At 41.6% G+C, this 19,954-nt stretch overlaps 1 protein-coding gene across 3 annotated transcripts in view; it reads left to right on the forward strand.

Annotated features, from left to right (window-relative positions):
• The window catches only part of OXR1 (oxidation resistance 1), a 1,826,889-nt gene that overhangs the window by 761,779 nt on the left and 1,045,156 nt on the right, over window positions 1-19,954 (forward strand). For all 3 annotated transcript variants that reach the window (XM_086966107.1, XM_086966110.1, XM_086966106.1), the window contains one exon: window positions 12,803-12,996. In XM_086966107.1, the coding sequence (XP_086822233.1) occupies window positions 12,803-12,996 (194 nt within the window). The remainder of the gene's footprint in view (window positions 1-12,802; window positions 12,997-19,954) is intronic.

Genomic DNA, 19,954 nt, shown 5'->3' on the forward strand with positions numbered 1-19,954 from the left:
ACTTTGCTTTATTACGTTATTTAAATAAAAAAAAATCTTTCATAATCAGTTATAAGTGATTTCTGGGTCGAACTGATTATACTTTCTGTATAGCTTTTAAGTACCGGGGCTTCTAGCAGACTGCTCTATGTCAACACTATTGAGATCTAAAGCAGAGTAATGAGGTTCTGGCCAAAGGTTAGATGCAAATGTCACTGTGGCTTGCGATGATCAGCATAATCAGATGCCAGCTCGTGCCCTTGCTTTGGGCTTACAGTACTCCAATGCATTGTCCCTGCAGTCTGCACCTGGCCCCTTAATGTTTTGCGTGACACATCAGTGGTCTGTTGCAGTACCGGTGCTGTGTATCAGAGACATTGCATAGACCCACTTTTTTCAGCAGCCATCAGAGACATCCCTTTTCACAGGAGACAGTGGGAACAACAGAGTCCTTCATTTCACTGTTTATTGTAGGGGTTGTCTGCATGTTTGCTTTTTTTAAGGAAGGTTGCTTGTTCAGAAGTTGTGAAATTGAGGAGTGCCTCTGCTTAGCACCTCCTGACCACAGTTAGTGCCTTGGGGCATAACAGGAAGTGGTGGGGGTGAGTTCCCCTGAAACCTGGGTGCAAAAATATCCAGGCAGTAGTAGCTTTGGCACCCATTGCTCTCTTCTTAACGTCGCCACATCCATTCCTCTACACTACCAGCAAGGTCGCGAGTTGTGGGAGGAGACAACATTTCACCAGAGATGGCCATTATTTACTCAGGAAGCTTCATTAACGACAAGCTGGCGACCTTCCACGGTTGGCTTCCAATAGGGTCTTGTACTTCCTCTGCAAGAGAAGGGCCAGGTGCTCAGAAGGGGCATACCGCTACAGCTGAGAAGGCTGTGGCGGTGCAGCTTGCAGTATCTGGGTGAGTAAAACCAACACACTCTAATCCCCTTGTGAGGCTTTGACCATTTCACCATTTGGTGGAGCTTCTGGGTGCCCCTGGATTAAGGCTGCTTTTTTCTGTATTGTGTTCTAATTTCTTCATGGAGCTTTGAGGGAAACTTTTCTATTTCTCGTGCCCATGGTTATCATAAAATGTTATGTTCCATGTTAAGAAAAAATTACAAATATTTACTTTTCTATCTATTTTTTACTTATTTTATCAATTATCTCCTTCAGTTTTAAACCACTCTTGACCTGTGGTCCACTGCTTACATTTGAATATGTCTCCTTCTAAAGGAAGAATTTTGAGGCATGGCGTTATTTTCTACAGTCTTCTTGCTAGATATTGGATACTGTCTTCTCCAACTCTGATCATTTTGCATAATGTGCCTGGTTTATGTTCCCCATAATTATTTTTCTTTTTTTATCTCTCCCTCTCTTTTTGGAAGGGATAGGCTTTCCACTGACCAAGCTGAGAAATTGGACCTTTGTGTTTTTTTCCAAATCTACATGGGTTTGAAGCCACTATGCTAAACATCGTGGCTTCATAGTTGTTGCTTCTGAGTTCAAGACCTCATTTAGGGCCAGATGTATGAAGTATTTTAATGGGCGTAAATGCTCCAATTCAGTGTTTAAGACCCTTGAGATGCATTTTCTTGTTTTAATCCCATCTTAAGAACAGTTTTTCTGACTCCTAAAACAGCCTTCCAAACGCATACCAATTCAGATTCTGAAAGGAGCGTGTTGTAGGCGAATCAGTATCTTATGTCTCAATGTTTGACGACCAAAATACGGTTGCAAAACATTGATATTTTACTGACAATAACTTTCAGAATATGAACGTTGATCACCATTGGTCTTTACCAGAGGTAGAAAAATATTACCCACAACAAGCCCTGCCCTTACCAAGTCCACTTCATCATATCCTACTTCTAAAAAAAAATACAAATAAGGATTTCCTGAAAAAGATACCCTACACTTCCTTCCATCTCAGTCATCACCTATGCCTTTCCACAGACCCCATATTTGCACGCTCAGAGTCACAGGGAAGTGTATAATGTAATTGACCTTCAAGCTATGCTGACTGTCAGTCTGGTCTTTTGCAGCATTGTAACACTGAACTTACATCTACACAACGTGGTATCAAATTTTAATAAGTAGCGACTAAGATCCACTGATACAAGAGAGAAGGCATAATTAAGATGACCAGGGACAAGTTGGTCATTTATGCTGCAGTACAACTGGAGGTCACTATCATCTATTTTCTCATCCGTATCTTGCTTCTCATCGCCAATCTAGATCTTCCTCTTCATCATAAAAATATCATCTTTAGTTGTGTGACGCTGTACACCTTTATCGTTTCTCCTTTGTGCTGAAACTTGTGGATGTTGAAGACTATTTCTGTATGTGTCTCATTTGTAGACCCTTATTGATCCCTCTCCTGACTGAAACAACTTCCTGTCTGCTAATGCATGCTCTAACCATGGGAAACATTCGTGTTCTTGAATAAACTATTCAGATGTACTCTGAGTTTGGGTCATATCACACTCCTCAAAATGTGCAGGTGTAATGATTTTTAAAGCATACATAATAGTTGCATGATACAATACTAATGTTAAGATGTTAAAAACGGATTGTGTTTTAGGAGGATACTATACCCGAGTCAACTGTTTTTGTCCTTTTTGTCTTTTTTTTAATAGAATTCTGTGTTACACAATTGATTATGTAGACATCAGTAATTTTAAGGAAGCTGGAATACCATGATACTCTTATTTTTACCTGAGAGTCATGTGAAAAATGGGGACTCGTGGCAAGTAGCAATTTTATTACACCCTGGTTTAATCCCCAATATGTCATCCTATTCTCGCATGGAGATTTCGCCAGCTGTTACTCGAGCAACGGTGGGGATGCATTATTCCATCTTCTTTTGAAATCCAGGGTAGCCAGAAACATTGTTTCCTGTCAAATGGAGAATAGTGTGTCCATCGTAATGAGGATCATGTTGTGAAGCTTCCACCGAAGGGACAGTAAAAACAAAATAACACTTTTTCCTTTTGTCTCTTTTAGTGTCATTGAGACAATTGGCTATTATGTTTCTATAAGTGAGCTCAATTAAAAAATAATAATAATAATGGCCTGAGAAAAATGTATTAGTAACACATTTCTAAAGAATCAGGAGTGAAATAGTAGCAACAGATAAAAGAATTAGGGGCCCGATGTAGGTAATTCCTATTTACCTACTCTTAAATACCGAATCATACCGATTCGGTATTTGAGAGTAGGTAAATAGGAAGGGGGCAGATGTAGGTAATTCTTATTTTAGAATTACCGAATCTGTAAAATTCGGTATTTACCGATTCGGTAAATACCGAATCGGTATTTCCTATTGATTCCTATGGGCCTTGAAGCCCATAGGAATCAATGGGAAATACCGATTCGGTATTTACCGAATCGTTAAATACCGAATCCTGCAAGGGTGAACGGGGTGTCACTTTGACACCCTGTAGCACCCCAATTCCAGGCTTGTGTGCGATGTGGCACACATACATGCCCTAAGGGCATGTCTGTGTGTCACATGGCACAGGTGAACATGCACAGATGTGCATGTACACCTGAATTCGGTATTTTACCACCCAATTGTATTGGGTGATAAAATACCGAATTCTGAAGGCCTGTAGAACTGTAAACAGTGCTACCTACATCTGGGATTTACCGAATCGGTAAAATTACCGATTCAGTATTTTACAGAATCGGTAAATTTACCGATTCGGTAAATTTACCGATTCTGTAAAATAATGGCCCCTACATCTCAATCACCAAATACCAGTCGGTAACGGCCGAATTGGTGACCTACATCGGGCCCTGAGACTACAATCAAATAGGATGTAAGAACAAAGATTTATATTATGGAGTGATAAAATGTATGGCTGCAGAAAGAAGTTTCAAAATGTTTTACATGTTGCCATAGGTCTATGCCAGGGGCCCATAAGTGGACTTGCTGGAAAAAGGTAGTTTCACAATGAAGCAGAATGTAATGGATACAGTGCTTTCCACGGCCTAGAATTGATATACCGGGTGTTCACAGTGAAGAAAAAGTGTGTGTAATAAAAAAATTCAGACAGGAGCAGGGTATATGAAATGGTGAAGAAGAAGGTTTTATGTATCACCTATCAATATGGTGATGATCGCTATTATTTTGTTCTCTGAAGAGCAGGTCTTGATAGTACGCACGCCAACTCTCTCAGTGGCGTTTGGAAGAGATCCGCAGCCATAGTTCACACGAGTAACCTCAAAGGATTTCTAGGTTTACTAAGTTCTCAATCAAAGTAAGGCACAAAAAAAAAATGTCAATCCAGTATTTGTAAAGCGCGAACAATTACCCCAAGGCTTCGGGGTCCTTAGTGAAGAATAAGCGAGCTATTGCCCAGAGTCACATGGTGCTGGGCTGACCTTCCACCGACACCGGGGATCGAACCATGGCATCAGTCCTGGCCCTGGCCGCTGCGCCACACTTCTTCCCTACAAACCTTCTACAGTCACTGACCACATCATACATCTGCTGATTTTACTGTGAGAGCAGATTTGGTACATCTGAGTGACCAGGCTTTCACCCATCACAGTCTGCTCCAAACCCTGGTACGGTTTTCCCAGCATCCTTGTCGCCTCCGGTCACCACGTATGGCAGGGGACACTTCTTACATTATAAAGAAAGAAGCACAACAGCACTGCATGAATGATCACTAGTCTCTTTAATTCCAGACAGAGTTGCTTATCTGCTTGTGATTGGAGCTCAGCTTTGGAACAGCGCCATCGACTCTCAGAGCATTGCGTGCCTGCCTGTCTCCATTGACACATCTAGGCTTTCTGCAGTACAGATGCTCTGCACTAGTCTCAAGCAGTATATGGGAACCGTACACCGCAGGCACTATACATTAGCTGAAAGTTTAGAAGTGAATTGGAAACATTCCCACAAGGAAACATTGCTGATGTGCATTGTGTGTGATCTTCTGAGAAAGGCGTGGTGCATTATTCACAAAACTAGCTTCAAATGGGTGGATTTTTTTAGGCATGCAGACTGGATCATAGCTGAAATTGAAATTTGTGTTTCTGAATAGCCTTAATAAAACTAAGCACATGTAGTCTGCGCTGTTTGAAAGATGGTTAAATACATGAATTATTGTTTCACAACATGACTGAAAGTGGTACTGGTAATACTAACAATATAATGTACTTTTGGAATGTCTAGGTTTGGCTTAATGCCACAATCTTTCCTCACCAATTCCTTTACATGTTTATGGGGTGGGCTTAGGCTCTGCCACCCTGGAGCATTATCCTCGCACCTCATGCTCACTGGTGCATCATTGCGCTTCCTATGGAGTGATTGGATTGCAGTACGTGAGGGAGGGCTTTACCTCTCAAAAGTAAACTGAATCATCAGTAAAAGCTTTACTTCATGGATGCTTTAAATACAGGAGGCAATGTTTTAGGTTTTGTGTGTTTTTCGCTGCAGCAGGATTTCTTATGAATATTTTAGTCAAGGCTCAAAATGCAAACCAGACCTATTGGATTTGGCGACACATCCTTTTTAAAAATTCCCAGTGACCGGGTTAGTTAATGGTGAGGAAATGATCCAAGAAAGCATCATAACAGAGAAGGTTCAGATATTTTCTGTGTAGCCGGAAGCTGTGCCCACCTGGCCGTAGGTAAAACCTCTCTGCGTGTCACATTGCACGAGCTAACCGTGGTGAGCCATTAGTATGGGGGGGGGGGTGCGCGGGGCAGCGGAGAGGAGGCTGGACTTTGGACGTGGCATGGGCAGGAAGGAAGCCGCTCCAGGGGCCAGTCTTACTTAACATGCCGCATAGAGTTTTTTGTAGTACAGAAGCAGAGACACTCCCGCGAGGGTTTTCTTCTCGTTTTACTTCCATGAAATAATTGAACATGCTGTTGCAATTCTGTGAAATGTTTGTCCACAAAAGCAGTGACCTTCATTTATGCATGCAATTAAAAGTATTGCAGTTAACATGCCTGTCATTGCGTGTTCGCCTCGTGTAACAAGCTACCTGTGCATCTCGGTTTATGGTTCTAATTTATAGCTCGGCTAATTGAGCTGCCTTGCATTAACATAGCGCTGGGGAGACAGACCCTGTGTACAACCGTATGCAGGAAGGTGTCCCTGATGGCCGAGTATCACAAATTTACATCAAGGAAATGGAATAATGCACATCACTATATGCAGGAAAGTGTCACTGACTGCCGAGTATCACAAGTTTGCATCAAGGGAATGGAATATTGCACACCACGGTATGCAGGAAAGTGTCCCTGACTGCCGAGTATCACAAGTTTACATCACAAGTTTACATCAGGGAAATTATATAATGCACATCACTGTATGCAGGAAAGTGTCCCTGACTGCAAGTTTACCTCAAGGAAATGGTATAATACACACCACAGTATGCAGGAAAGTGTCCCTGACTGCCGAGTATTGCAAGTTTACATCACAAGTTTACCTCAAGGAAATGCTATTATGCACATCATGGTATGCAGGAAAGTGTCCCTGACTGTCAAGTATTGCAAGTTTACATCAAGGAAATGGTATAATGCACACCACGGTATGCAGGAAAGTGTCCCTGACTGCCAAGTATCACAAGTTTACATCAAGGAAATGGTATAATGCACACCACGGTATGCAGGAAAGTGTCCCTGACTGCAGAGTATCGCAAGTTTACATCACAAGTTTACATCAAGGAAATTGTATAATGCACACCACTGTATGCAGGAATGGGTCCCTGACTGCCGAGCATCACAATTTTACATCAAGGAAATGGAATAATGCACACTACGGTATGCAGGAAAGTGTCCCTGACTGCCAAGTATCGGTAGTTTACATCAAGGAAATGGTATAATGCACACCACGGTATGCAGGTAATTGTCCCCACACCACGGTATGCAGAAAAGTGTCCACGACTGCCGAGTATCACAAGTTTACATCACAAGTTTACCCTCAAGGAAATGTATAATGCACACCACTGTATGCAAGAATGTGTCCCTGACTGCCAAGTATCACAAGTTTACAGCAAGGAAATGGAATAATGCACACTATAATATGCAGGAAAGTGTCCCTGTCTGTCAAGTATCGCAAGTTTACATCAAGGAAATGGTATAATGTACACCACGGTATGCAGGAAAGTGTCCCTGACTGCCAAGTATCACAAGTTTACATCAAGGAAATGGTGTAATGCACACCACAGTATGCAGGAAAGTGTCCCTGACTGCAGAGTATCGCAGGTTTACATTACAAGTTTACATCAAGGAAATTGTATAATGCACACCACTGTATGCAGGAATGTGTCCCTGACTGCTGAGCATCACAATTTTACATCAAGGAAATGGAATAAGGCACACTACGGTATGCTCGAAAGTGTCCCTGACTGCCAAGTATCGCAAGTTTACATCAAGGAAATGGTATAATGCACACCACGGTATGCATGAAAGTGTCCCTAACTGCCAAGTATCACAAGTTTACTTCAAGGAAATGGTATAATGCACACCACGGTATGCAGGAAAGTGTCCCCACACCACGGTATGCAGGAAAGTGTCCCTGACTGCCGAGTATCGCAAGTTTACATCACAAGTGTACCCTCAAGGAAATGGTATAATGCACACCACTGTATGCAGGAATATGTCCCTGACTGGCAAGCATCATAAGTTTACATCAAGTAAATGGAATAATGCACACTATGGTATGCAAGAAGGTGTCCCTGACTGCCGAGTATCGCAAGTTTGCATCACACGTTTACACTAAAGGAAATCAAATAATGCACACCACAGCATGCAGGAAGGTGTCCCTGACTGCTGAGTATCGCAAATTACATCACACGTTTACATCAAGGAAATGGAATAATGCACACCACGGTATGCAGGAAAGTGTCCCTGATTGCCGAGTATCACCAGTTTACATCAAGGAAATGGTATAATGCACACCACGGTATGCAGGAAGGTGTCCCTGACTGCTGAGTATCGCAAGTTTACATCAAAAGTTTACATCAAGGAAATGGAATAATGCACACCACGGTATGCAGGAAAGTGTCCCTGACTGCCGAGTATTCCAAGTTTACATCAAGAAAATGGCATAAGGGACACCACGGTATGCAGGAAAGTGTCCCTGACCGCCGAGTATCACAAGTTTACATCAAGGAAATGGTATAATGCACACTACGGTTTGCAGGAAGGTGTCCCTTACTGTAGAGTATCACAAGTGTACATCAAGGAAATTGTATAATGCACACCACGGTATGCAGGAAAGTATCCCTGACTGCTGAGTATTGCAAGTTTACATCAAAAGTTTACCTCAAGGAAATAGTATAATGCACACCACTGTATGCAGGAAGGTGTCCCTGACTGCTGAGTATCACAAGTTTACATCAAGGAAATGGTATAATGCACATCATTGTATGCAGGAATGTGTCCCTGACTACTGAGTATCACAAGTTTACATCACGGAAATGGTACAATGCACATTACAGTATGCAGGAAAGTGTGCCTGACTGCAGAGTATCACAAGTTTACATCAAGGAAATGGTATAATGCACACCACGGTATGCAGGAAAGTGTCTCTGACTGCAGAGTATTGCAAGTTTACATCACAAGTTTACCTGAAGGAAATGGTATAATGTACACCACTGTATGCAGGAAAGAAACCCTGACTCCTGAGTATCGCAAGTTTACATCACAAGTTTACCTCAAGAAAATGGTATAATGCACATCACTGTATGCAGGAAAGTGTCCCTGACTGCAGAGTATCGCAAGTTTACATCACAAGTTTACATTAAAAAAATTGTATAATGCACATCACGGTATGCAGGAAAATGTCCCTGACTTGCAAGCCTCACAAGTTTACCTCGCAAGTTTACATCAAGAAAATGGTATAATGCACATCACGGTATGCAGCAAGGTGTCGCTGACTGCAGAGTTTCGCAAGTTTATATCACAAGTTTACATAAAAAAAATTGTATAATGCACATCACGGTATGCAGGAAAGTGTCCCTGACTGCCGAGCATCACAAGTTTACCGTACAAGTTTACATCAAGAAAATGGTATAATGTACATCAAGGTATGCAGGAAAGTGTCCCTGACTGCAGAATATCACAAGTTTACATCAGGGAAATGATATAATGTACCAATTATAGTATAGGTTAGTTTGTACCAGAGAATCAGGCCCGGACTGGCCGTTGCGGGCACCGGGCAATCCCCCGGTGCGCCGCAAGGGTGGGGGCCGGTTTTGGGGCCTGGGGGCCGTTTTTGTTACAGGGCAAAATCGGCCCTGTAACAAAATCGGCCGAAAACCGGCCCCGGCAAAGAGTTTGGTCGCACCCCCAGGGGGCCGGCCGAGCATTTTGCCAGGGCCAGTTTTGGTTCTCAGTCCAGCCCTTCAGAGAATATATGGTAATGTCATTTGCATGTTCAAATGGAAGGGAGTATCGATGATGGAGAAAATGTCATACTCAGGCTACACGGAGGGAGGGCAGGAACGTACATAATGGGTCCTATTGGGGTTAGATTTCAGTAAACACACAGGGTACGATTCACAAAGAACCTCTGCAGGCGTGGTGGAATCTCCACGCGGCATGCTCTATGTAGTGCGGCATGCAGAGATTCCACCATTAATGCAGATATACCTCAGCGACTGCAGAACCTCCGCCATGACTGAGGAGCCTCTGACGTGACCGAGGAGTCTCTGCCATGACTGCAGAGCCTCCGCCATGACTGCGGAGCCTCCGCCATGACTGCAGAGCCTCCACCATGACTGCAGAGCCTCTTCCATTACTGCAGAGCCTCTGCCATGATGGCGGAGCTTCCGCCATGACTGCGGAGCCTCTACCATGACGGCGGAGCCTACACCATGACGGTGGAGCCTCCGCCATGACTGCGGATCCTCCTTGTGAATCGGGCCTTGAGTTACAGAAGGATGTTTTGCAAAACCGCAGAGAATGGTAAATACGAGCTCTGTTTATCACAAGAATGGCATGGTAGGTTAAAGAGACCAGTTCAAAGTAAAAGCATACATTAAGGAGGAGGTCTACCTAAACAACACATAGTATGGCTCCTTCGCCCCCCAACTCCCTGAAGTAGCCCTCTATAATTGAGCCACTGAGTTCTCATCAAATTTTACAGCATTAGAAGTTATCTTACTCCCTCGACAAATATCACGTGAATGCTGATGTAGCGACCTATATACGATGCCTATACTAATCAGATGTGTGATCCTACAATGATGCAACAAGGAAAAATGAAAGGAGGATAGCATGATGCAAGGTTTGCTTGATAGTTGATTCATTCGCACATAGGCTTGCTTGTTGCTATATGAGGCAGTTGTGTAAATCCAGGTCATTCAAGTTACCGCGCGCACAGGTATCTTCAGAGGGCATTAGCCACATAAGCTATTCTTTCAGCTTCTTGCGGACTTCATTCACAAACTTTTTTGTTCAATCTAGGTTAAATTTACGTACGCATGTTAAGAACTCTGGAGGCATACATTTCCTGATTCGCAGAAGCAAGTTCTGCATTTAAGCCCCAGACAGTGCAGATTTTCTGCAGTACTAAATGTAAGGGGAGGGTCAGGAATATGTGACTCGCCAGAGGAGGAGCAGGGGGTTTACACTGAGAAGCCAGTGAAAACAAACTACGTAATAACATTGTGGGTATTCATACACCCTCCTAATAGGAAACATGCCTAATTTATGTAACTAATGTTACTGCAAGTCTGGTGTATGTGTGCATTTTGGGGGTGAAGTTTTTAGACCCACCCCATTGGGCTGTGGGGCATGGGCAGCCTCCGAAGAAACAAATGCTTTCCTGTGGAGGAAAATGGACAAAGAGTTGAGGCGCATTTGTGCTCGAAATGCACAATAATGTGGCAGGTTTTCCACCAGGGAAAAATCCACCAGTATATGGTTAGTCAGCGCAAAAACATCTATGATATGTGTATGTTGCCATGCGCAATCCAGAGACTCTTTTGAGAATTCTCTGACAAATGGAAATCGATACAAACTGTAGCAGCATTCTTTGATTCCTAGAGATCTGCAGCTCAGCCGGATTGAGTGTGAATCAGGACCTGCTTGTTTAAGTGTCCTTTATGCTTAGGAATTTTTTACACATTACCTAACATACCTTGGGCCTCATTTATGAGAAATGACGCACCGCTGAGTGAAAGCAGCGATGCGTCACTTCTCAGTGCGCACTCCTTGCGTCATGATTGATGCGTCATATTTACAATATGACGCATCTTGTCGCAAGGAGTTACAGATACGTCAGTATTTCTGACGTATCTGTAGGTGCAAAAGTGACGCATTGCTGGAGTGTGTCACAAAAGTGACGCAACTCCAGCAATGTGTACTTTCACATGGGCAAGTCCCATGTTGTTAGTGCCTGCATCAGTCTTACACCTGCCATGAAGCAGGCGTAAGATTTTGGCGCATTAGTGGCCAAGAAATGGCGCAGTGAAATCTTATAGATTTCACTGCGTCACTTCCATGACCCATTCTTGCGTCTAAACGCCCCCCTTGCATACATTATATCTGGCGCAGGTATAATGTGGCGCAGGGGTTTACAAAGTGACGCATCTACCTAGATGCGTCACTTTGCAAATATGGCCAACAAGGCACATTTTTTACACCACTGGTGCGTCACAAAAAGTTACGCACCTGCGGCGTAAAAGTGACGCACAGCCTCTTAAATGAGGCCCCTTGTGTGGTAACCAACGCATTGGTATCAGGACACTTTAGGTTCTTGAGCAGCTGCTGTCTGCTACTGTGGGTTCGCCTTATGGATGTCCTCTGAGGGTAGGTGCCAATGAAACTCCCTGTCTTTTGTAAGTGTGGGTGAAATGTTTCCCTATGTGGACATTCAATAATGATTCTGGGGTCTTTCGTTCTTATAACATAACTAACACAAGTGTTAACTGTGTCAACGTTTATCCCTGTGGGTTTCTCTCGCGGGGAGTTGGTTCTGAGGCTCTCCTCCTAACTCATGTCAGCTATAGCAACAATTCTGTGGTGTTTGGGAACTCTCAACGTATGGCTGTTCTGGCACAGTGTCGTATGCTCCCCCAACAATCTTTGCACTGTTCTGATTCTTGTCGGGGAGTGGTGTTAGAAGGATTTGCTCTGACAGGATCAGCACCACTCAAACTACTGTGTCCTGTCTTCTTGTAATTGGAATTCATCTGTCCTCTACTCACCCTGTGAAACTCACTTGCCTTCTAATCCTGTATGCTTGTGTCATTTATTTTGTATTTATTTATCTGGAGTTGCACTGTGGCAAAGGTTCCCTGGTCACATGTTCCATGTTACACAACCCAGTGTACTCCCAGTTCCAATGTTAGGCCCATGTTCTGAGTGCCGGAGAAAAATTAATGTGGTAATACTGCACTCAGACCCGTATTCCCAGGTGCAGTATTGCCACATCTATATGGGGTTTTAAGCTCAAAATGGGGCATAACGTGAAGAATCCTGATTTTGTTTGTTTCTAACAAAGTAAGTAATTTGTGCAGCGCATACATATTTATAACCAGGTTAGTGAAAAGTTGTGCAGCAAAACTTTCGAGGTTAGGAAAGTTGTTCTAACCATCAGCGGGCTAGACTTAAGTGGGACAATACCAAAATTGCAGTGATGTTAATGTAAAAGTGAGTGTCAAGGTTCAGTAAGGTTTCTGCCTACCCTACAAGTTTAATGGAAGAGGTGGGCACTTAGAGAAAGCAGTATAAATGTTTACAAAATTGGAATCTAGAATTTTATTTTTGTAGTGACAGTGGTCAACAATGTCCTCTTTCTAAGGTATCCAAATCAAATATTTATTTACTGGAAATTCTGTTTCTGTCACATGTAGGTTGAAGAAAAAGTCCCAATCTGTGGATATTTCTGCACCAGGATACAACCCTCTGGCAGATGCACAAGTACCACAAGCCAGTAAGGCAGTGCCAGTGACCAAAGCAACTGCTTCTGAGGAAGAGCAGAACAACACTGCCAATGCACAGCGACGCAATCCACGCCGGTGGGAGCTCAAGAGATACTACACAATTGGTGAGATACTAAAACTTACCTATTATCTTTACCTATTGACAACATTTTTACTATCCTGCACGGTTGGCCTACACTCATTCTACTCTTATGCGGTGTTATCAAACCTACTGACTAGCTTTCTATCTATCATTTGCTTGCTTTACTGTCCTTCCTTTAAGCCAATGTTTGTGATGTGGTACTATGGAAGTGTTGCATTTTCTATTGACTGTGGTGGTGTGCGTGGTTGCACCAAGGGAGTAGATTGCCTTGGTTCTTTCGGTCTCATTAACACTATCAGCATAGTATTATTGGGATTCATTGTGTTTGTGCTATTACCTGCCTCTTTGGATTCATCTATGCTGCTGCAGTTGCACTGACTCATGGGGACAGCAGTGCATGTGCCACTGGTCTTTAGAGGGTATTGTGGCCATTGCAGATCTTTCTGTGTCCATTCCATGGGGGGCTGTCATTGTCTTGAAAAAGTAATAGGAAAGCAGGTGGCTTGAAATGTGACATGGGCTCTTTTAGTTATAAAGTTGGTTCTTTGTCTTTAGGGGAGGGTGGGAAGAGGCATTGGCTATATCCCGGATCATTTGGGTAGGCTTGGAGGAGACAGAGAAGTAATTTGTGGCATTACCATTCTCTTTGGGACTTTTTATTTTTCAAGGCACTTTGAGAGAGAGATAGAAGGAGATCGCATCTACTCTCCTAGGCCCTTTTTTCCTAGTTTGGTGTTCAGTTTCATTGAAGATGGCAGCTCATTGGTAGGACAGGCAGGTGCCAATCCCAGGCAGCCTTGAATTTACTCTAGAGACACATACCATGGGGAAGATCTATTGGTTGACAAATCTCTCAGCCTTTTGAACTCTTCTTTTCTTTCGTGGTTAAGACTAATGGAGGTTGTAATTTTTCAAAGGTGGTGCGAGTGTATACCCTTTTTATAAGCCATTTCGTGGTTGATCTCAATATTAAGTTTGCTAAGAGGGAGACATTTATGAGACTGTAGCATGCATCTACAGTGGAATAATTTAATTATTTGCATTTTACTGGTCTTACTGTTTCTAAGGTTCTAGGGAAGTGGAAAGACCTGCTTAGCGTGTCAACTTGTTATTTACTACATTTCTATTTGGTTTTCTAGCTTAATAATTCATGTTTCTTGGTTATTTGGTATTAACGTTTTCCTGGTTGTAAACAAAGTTTTGGAAATATATTGTAATGGTTTCTGATACATTTCAATGTTCTCTGTGGTGTTTGGTTGTTGGTTTAGGATGTATTTGTTGGCTCCCTTTCTGAGGTGTTGACAACCGTGCATTATCTCACATTCTGGTAGCAGCATGGAGATGACGTGGGCGGCTGTAGGATGGCCCTGGCTGTTGGTAGGCTCCTGGACAATTGTCCATATTCTGCTCGTCACTTCCTGATGCTTCTGGTAGGATGGGACTCTTTCCTGGCAAGACAGTAGCATTAATGGGTAGACTTACTCCTTATGAGCTTGATGGTCTGATGCTTTAAAAAGAGAAATGCAAAAACATAACCCATGAGACAATGGCACTGACAACACACCAGAAACAATGGAAGTCCATGGAATGTCTCTGTGAGACAACGCAAGAGGCACTGGGAAAACACAACACTGGCTGATCCAGCCGGCTAACATCCTCATCAGAATGTACTAAGAAGAGCATCTATAGTCATTCGCAGTGTTTTACAAATGGAATTCCACTCCCTGGATCCCAAAGAAAGGCATCATCTTCCTTCCCCAAGAATGGATTCATGTAGATTGGTCAGGGGGGGCGGCAGCTGGATTCATTGCAGAATACGCCTCCCTTGAACTTCGTTGCAAGAATAATTGCAATTTTTCCAGAGGTATGGTTGCACCATGATAAAGAGATGTTATGTTTTTTGTATATCCGTTTGGATTGGCTTTCTGTGTGTTTACATATTTCTCTGCCTGCAGCTGAGGTACTGAGCCAAATTGTATGTTTCAGATTTACTTTATTCTTAGTTCTGGGACCATCAAGCACCTTGTTGAATTTAGTATCACTTTATGAAAGCGTTAATTGTGCCTGGAAGCATCTACTTTCATGAAGACGTTGTTGTTATGTTGGTCAGAAACTTGACCCAGTTCAACATTATTTCATAGTCTAGTTTCTATAAACATCTAACACATACCTCCTGTAGATCACAAGATCCTGTTGTATCCATCAATGCCTCTATAACTGAGTTTCAGAATCTCTCAGTATCTGCCACCCAAGCCACTTTTATAGCTTTGGGGGCCTGGAATAGTATGAATTGTCAAACTTGTAGTAAGCAGTGTGCTGCTTAGGAGCTGTGTAGGTACTGTCATTGGCAATGTTGGCAGGGGCAATCGGTGGTGAAAGATGCGGAGGCCACCCGACTAGAGCCCTGGCACTTATTGTTTTTTACAAATCAAGCAATGAGCACAATCATAACATTGGAGTATTATTGGCTTTCTGTAGGCTCACAGTCATATCTTTTAATATCATATATGTTAATACTGATGCCCGTCACACATAATGATGGGTTTCATACAATACTTTTTTCAATACTCAACAGTGAGTACCTCCCATTGTTTAGCCTCCTGCACTAAAGAAGAAGTGGAATGTGAATAAGATTTGTTGGCATTGCTTTTTGCAGTATATGTATTTATATACTATGCCTATCAACTGTATTTTATATAATGTTTTATACTTGCTTTTATGATTTGTTGATTCAAATTAACCTATTTATATATGCTCAACTTTGTATTTAATAAGGTTGTCATGTTGGACACTGTTAAACTTCTTAAGGTGTAGTACAAATGTTTGCTATCTAAAACAGCCAGCTCAATTATTGAGATTAAGGAAATAAACATCCGTGAGGTGGCATACTCTAAAGCAAAGATAATGTGTGTTTTAAAAAAGAATACTTCGCTATTTATATGCTGTCGATCTTCTGCTAACAAGTTGCTCTTGTTTGCAGAAGATCTACTTCATTATAACATTATAGACTACTCTTGGTCACATAATTGTTAAAGAAGTCCTTGGAAAATTGACATGAATACAAATGTTTTGACGCCCAGGTTGACACCTGAGTGCAGTGTTCTGGTGGATACATATCTGCCAGCTCCCCTGGGCTTCGAGAGATCTGAGTGAGGAGGTGGAATGGCGGCTGCTTGTCTGCACCTCACCCACGTCCTACCACCTCCTTTTTGTCTCAAACAATGAGAGGGAGATGGAGAAATGTAGGTGGTACTTTTGCCTCACCTCCCTCAGTCTCTTCTGTCAAACAAGGATCTTTGGAGATTCATGGCTGGCAGGAAATGTTTGAGTGCCGCCACAGTCAACTCATGATAGATGTAAAGAGTGGCTTCAGACTAGCAGTTGGAGGGAACACACAGAGCGTTGTGAGGAAGAGTGGCGATGTCAGCGCAAAGGAGTTTCAGAGGGTGTTAAGGATGCCAGGCATTTAAAAAAATATTGGCGCGGTTGGGCAATTGTGTTAACAAGGGTTGCATGGCATAGTGATAGGACACTAGGTATATTTTGTGAGTTATGGGGAAGGAAAGTTACCAATTATGGTGCCGCCTGTGGAGGAGTGGGGAGTACTAATAAAGGCTGTGCAGTGGAGTGCCTGGTAGGACACCAGACTTTTAAAATACAGAAGGGGGATAGACTGATGAGGTGGGCAATGGTGTGCTATATTCTTCTAGGGGTCTACTGCCCTCGCAAAACTTCTGTATGGGATATGTTTAGCAGGAAAACATGATTTGGACGGGTGCATACACAACATATTCCTGTAGACTGGTTCTTGTCATTAGTTTTCGATTTTGTGGTTCTAAGTGATGTGATAGACAACTTGAGCTTTTCCACTGTGGTCTACTTGAAGTTACTTGAATCACAGTGGGGAAAGCACCACCATTATTGACAGCTACCTATCTTTACCTCTATATGTGTTTTCAAACAGGAATACGCTTGTTGTGATGACTTTATTCATTTATTACAACTAGTATGAATGATTTAAGAAATAAGTTGTTTCAATTTAAACTGCTTTCTAAAACATCTTCTGATAGCTGCCCTTCACAGTGTTAAAATGACAACGTTCAGAATGTTATTTAAATTCATGAATTTGATTACTTTATATAGTTTCTTTTTATTATTCAACGAGGCTGTAACACTTATTAAACAAAGCCTAATTACGGAGCAGACATCAGACCGAATAACTCATTTTCTTAGCTTTCATTGATTGAGATCCATTACTCGAATGATAATCACTTGCCCAGTGTCTTTTTACTCTTTATATAGTACACCCAAAGCACACGATGGCCTGTGGCCACTGCTTACTAGGCATTAATTGTACTCCCTACACTCTTGTTTGTCCACACCCTTTGCTTATTCTTCACATGTATGGCATGGTCCATGTGCAAAGTAAATACAGTGCATGAACGAATAGTCAGAGTGGTCCCATACATTGTAAAATACGACACATAGTACAGGGATTATTTACTTATAAATCAAGGAAACTATTAATACTGGTGACCAGTTCATTGCTGGCCTGAAGCTCTGTGTCAGTATTCTACAGCAAGAGTATTAGTTTATCTACATACATTGTAGATGCATATATGTCAAGGAGTTATGAACAATTGTTAATCTGTGCTTACCTTCATATACTTACCTTCACAATATAGTTGTAGTTGAAACATTGGATTTACTATTTTTGTAGGTCGATATGAAAATGAAAAATCCTATGTTCTTTGGTACATCGTAAAATAACGTAGTAAAATTAGAAAACTTAAAAGTATAGTTTACATTGACTTTAAAGGGAAAAAAGCTAGGTTTTCCGTGTAAAGATTTGACAGTGTCACCATTGAATTTCCCACAGCTATCTGCTACTAAAACCCCACCGTTTGAGCTGTCTTAAGATACAAACTGCATGACATTTTTGTGCAGAACTTTAGACCACAGATGAAAAAAATGATTTCACATAACCTTCTGAAATCAAGATTAGCATTAAAAACAATATAGGAGAACACATCAGTATCCTGAGTGTGAGGCAATCACCATGGGAGGTCATAGAAGAGACGCTATATTGAAGCACCTCACTGTGCAGGGAATTACAAGGTTCCACTTGCTGAACAGATAATTTTGACAAAGCTAATGCAATTTATATCTCAGCGCTTCAGGTCTTTTCTAACGAAAACAGCAGAACATAATATGCAGGCATTATAATTATACAGAGCTAACACAAAAACTATGTATTCTGAATGCATCATTGCACACCACTGTTTTAAATTCCTCAAGGCTGTCAGCTTTGCTTGCAGAACTATTTGTTTTAGACATTGTTATGCACTTTTCAAACCTCATTAAGATTATGAGGAAAGTATTGGTTTTCTTGCAATTTTTAAAGGAAAGTAGGAGTAAAAAAAATCTATCCTGCTTGTTTTTACATACCCAAACAATAGAAAGTGTTGCAGGGATTTTTCTCGAAAGAGAACTATGCTTGGGACCATAGAGCAGCGGCATGTAGGGACTGAATCACCATACCACCTCAGGGACTACGAGCCCGAATCTGACTAGCTATAGTGCCTCACTTGCCCTCCTAACCATACAAGAGAAACAAGTGAATTAGCACCCCAGAACACAACACTCTCAATCCTCTCAGAGATCACGGTAACATGACACACCACTCACACACGTCCACAATAAATTAAACAAGAGACACAAAGGAAGTTAAGAATATTTATTCAAACAACTGTGTTCTAAAATGCAGTATTTGCGCCACAGTTAGAAAACAAACGCATATCAAAAATACTGTTAGCATGGCTATTGAACCATATAATATAAAATGGCCTGTCATGGTATAAGACAGATTAGTCTAACAACCCCCTGTTTCTACTGAAGCTAAATGAATATATATCAAAGATCCCTGCGATAAGTAGCAGACCCTGTACCTTAGCATACACAGATGGACGTTCTACATCTCAAGTGCCACAATGATCTTGTCTCAGAACTCTCACTTAATGTTTTTTTTTTTACTCTCTTGTACTCAATTATGTGACAAGAGATGTGTGCTCATAAACAGCAGCTGCATTCTCATGTTATGTCTAGGTGCTATTGTCTGACCAGATAGAATAACAAGGGGCATTGTTGTTTGACCTTGTCTATGGTGTTCAGACTAAATCTCAGGAAAAGAACACGTAAACATATGCAGGTTCCGTGTGAAAGTACAGTGTGGCACAAAGTAAGTATTTTTATATAGTAGCATGTGCAAATGAAAATGCAGCCTACAACGTGCACAATTAGGCTAAGGTAGGGGAAACCACAATGGGTCATGCTGAAAACACACAACACACAACACAAGCAAATTGTGATAAGATATGCACTCTGTTTGTTCTTCTTTAAAACAAAATGTATTATCCAATGGTAGCCCATATCCTACAGATAGAGTCCATCATTTATTTACAGCACAATACAAATTGGAATCATTTTTCCCACTTTTATTGGTCCATTATTCCAAAAACATAGTCTTAACAGGCAACACAAATTTCGCAGAATGTCTACTTTTTCAAGGTTGATGAAAGAACATGTATAAAGTCAAAAGAAAAACAAGATGAGAAAATAGTACCTCGCTATGTAAAATAGTCAATATGAATTCTTATGTCAACATTTCAACCCCCCAAAAAGTTCACATCTTGTCATTTTTTCACACCTACTCAACATCACATAACAATCAGTTTCAAAAGAATTTATGTGAGTCTTTTCTCTAAATATGTCAGAAGGGGTAGTCAAAACAACAAAACTTAAAATTCCTTAGAGACACACAGTGTGCATAATCCATTTGATTATTAGAACCATAGATTATACTCAATCATCTTTTAATATTAGGTATATTGTTGGGTGTTTGTTATTCGCTGACTATCTAACCTTCACAATATAAGTTGAAAGAGTAACCCAGTCAGGAAAATGATATTATAATACAAAAC

This window comes from Lissotriton vulgaris, chromosome 4_1 (genome assembly GCF_964263255.1).
Source record: "Lissotriton vulgaris chromosome 4_1, aLisVul1.2, whole genome shotgun sequence".
NCBI lineage: Eukaryota > Metazoa > Chordata > Amphibia > Caudata > Salamandridae > Lissotriton > Lissotriton vulgaris.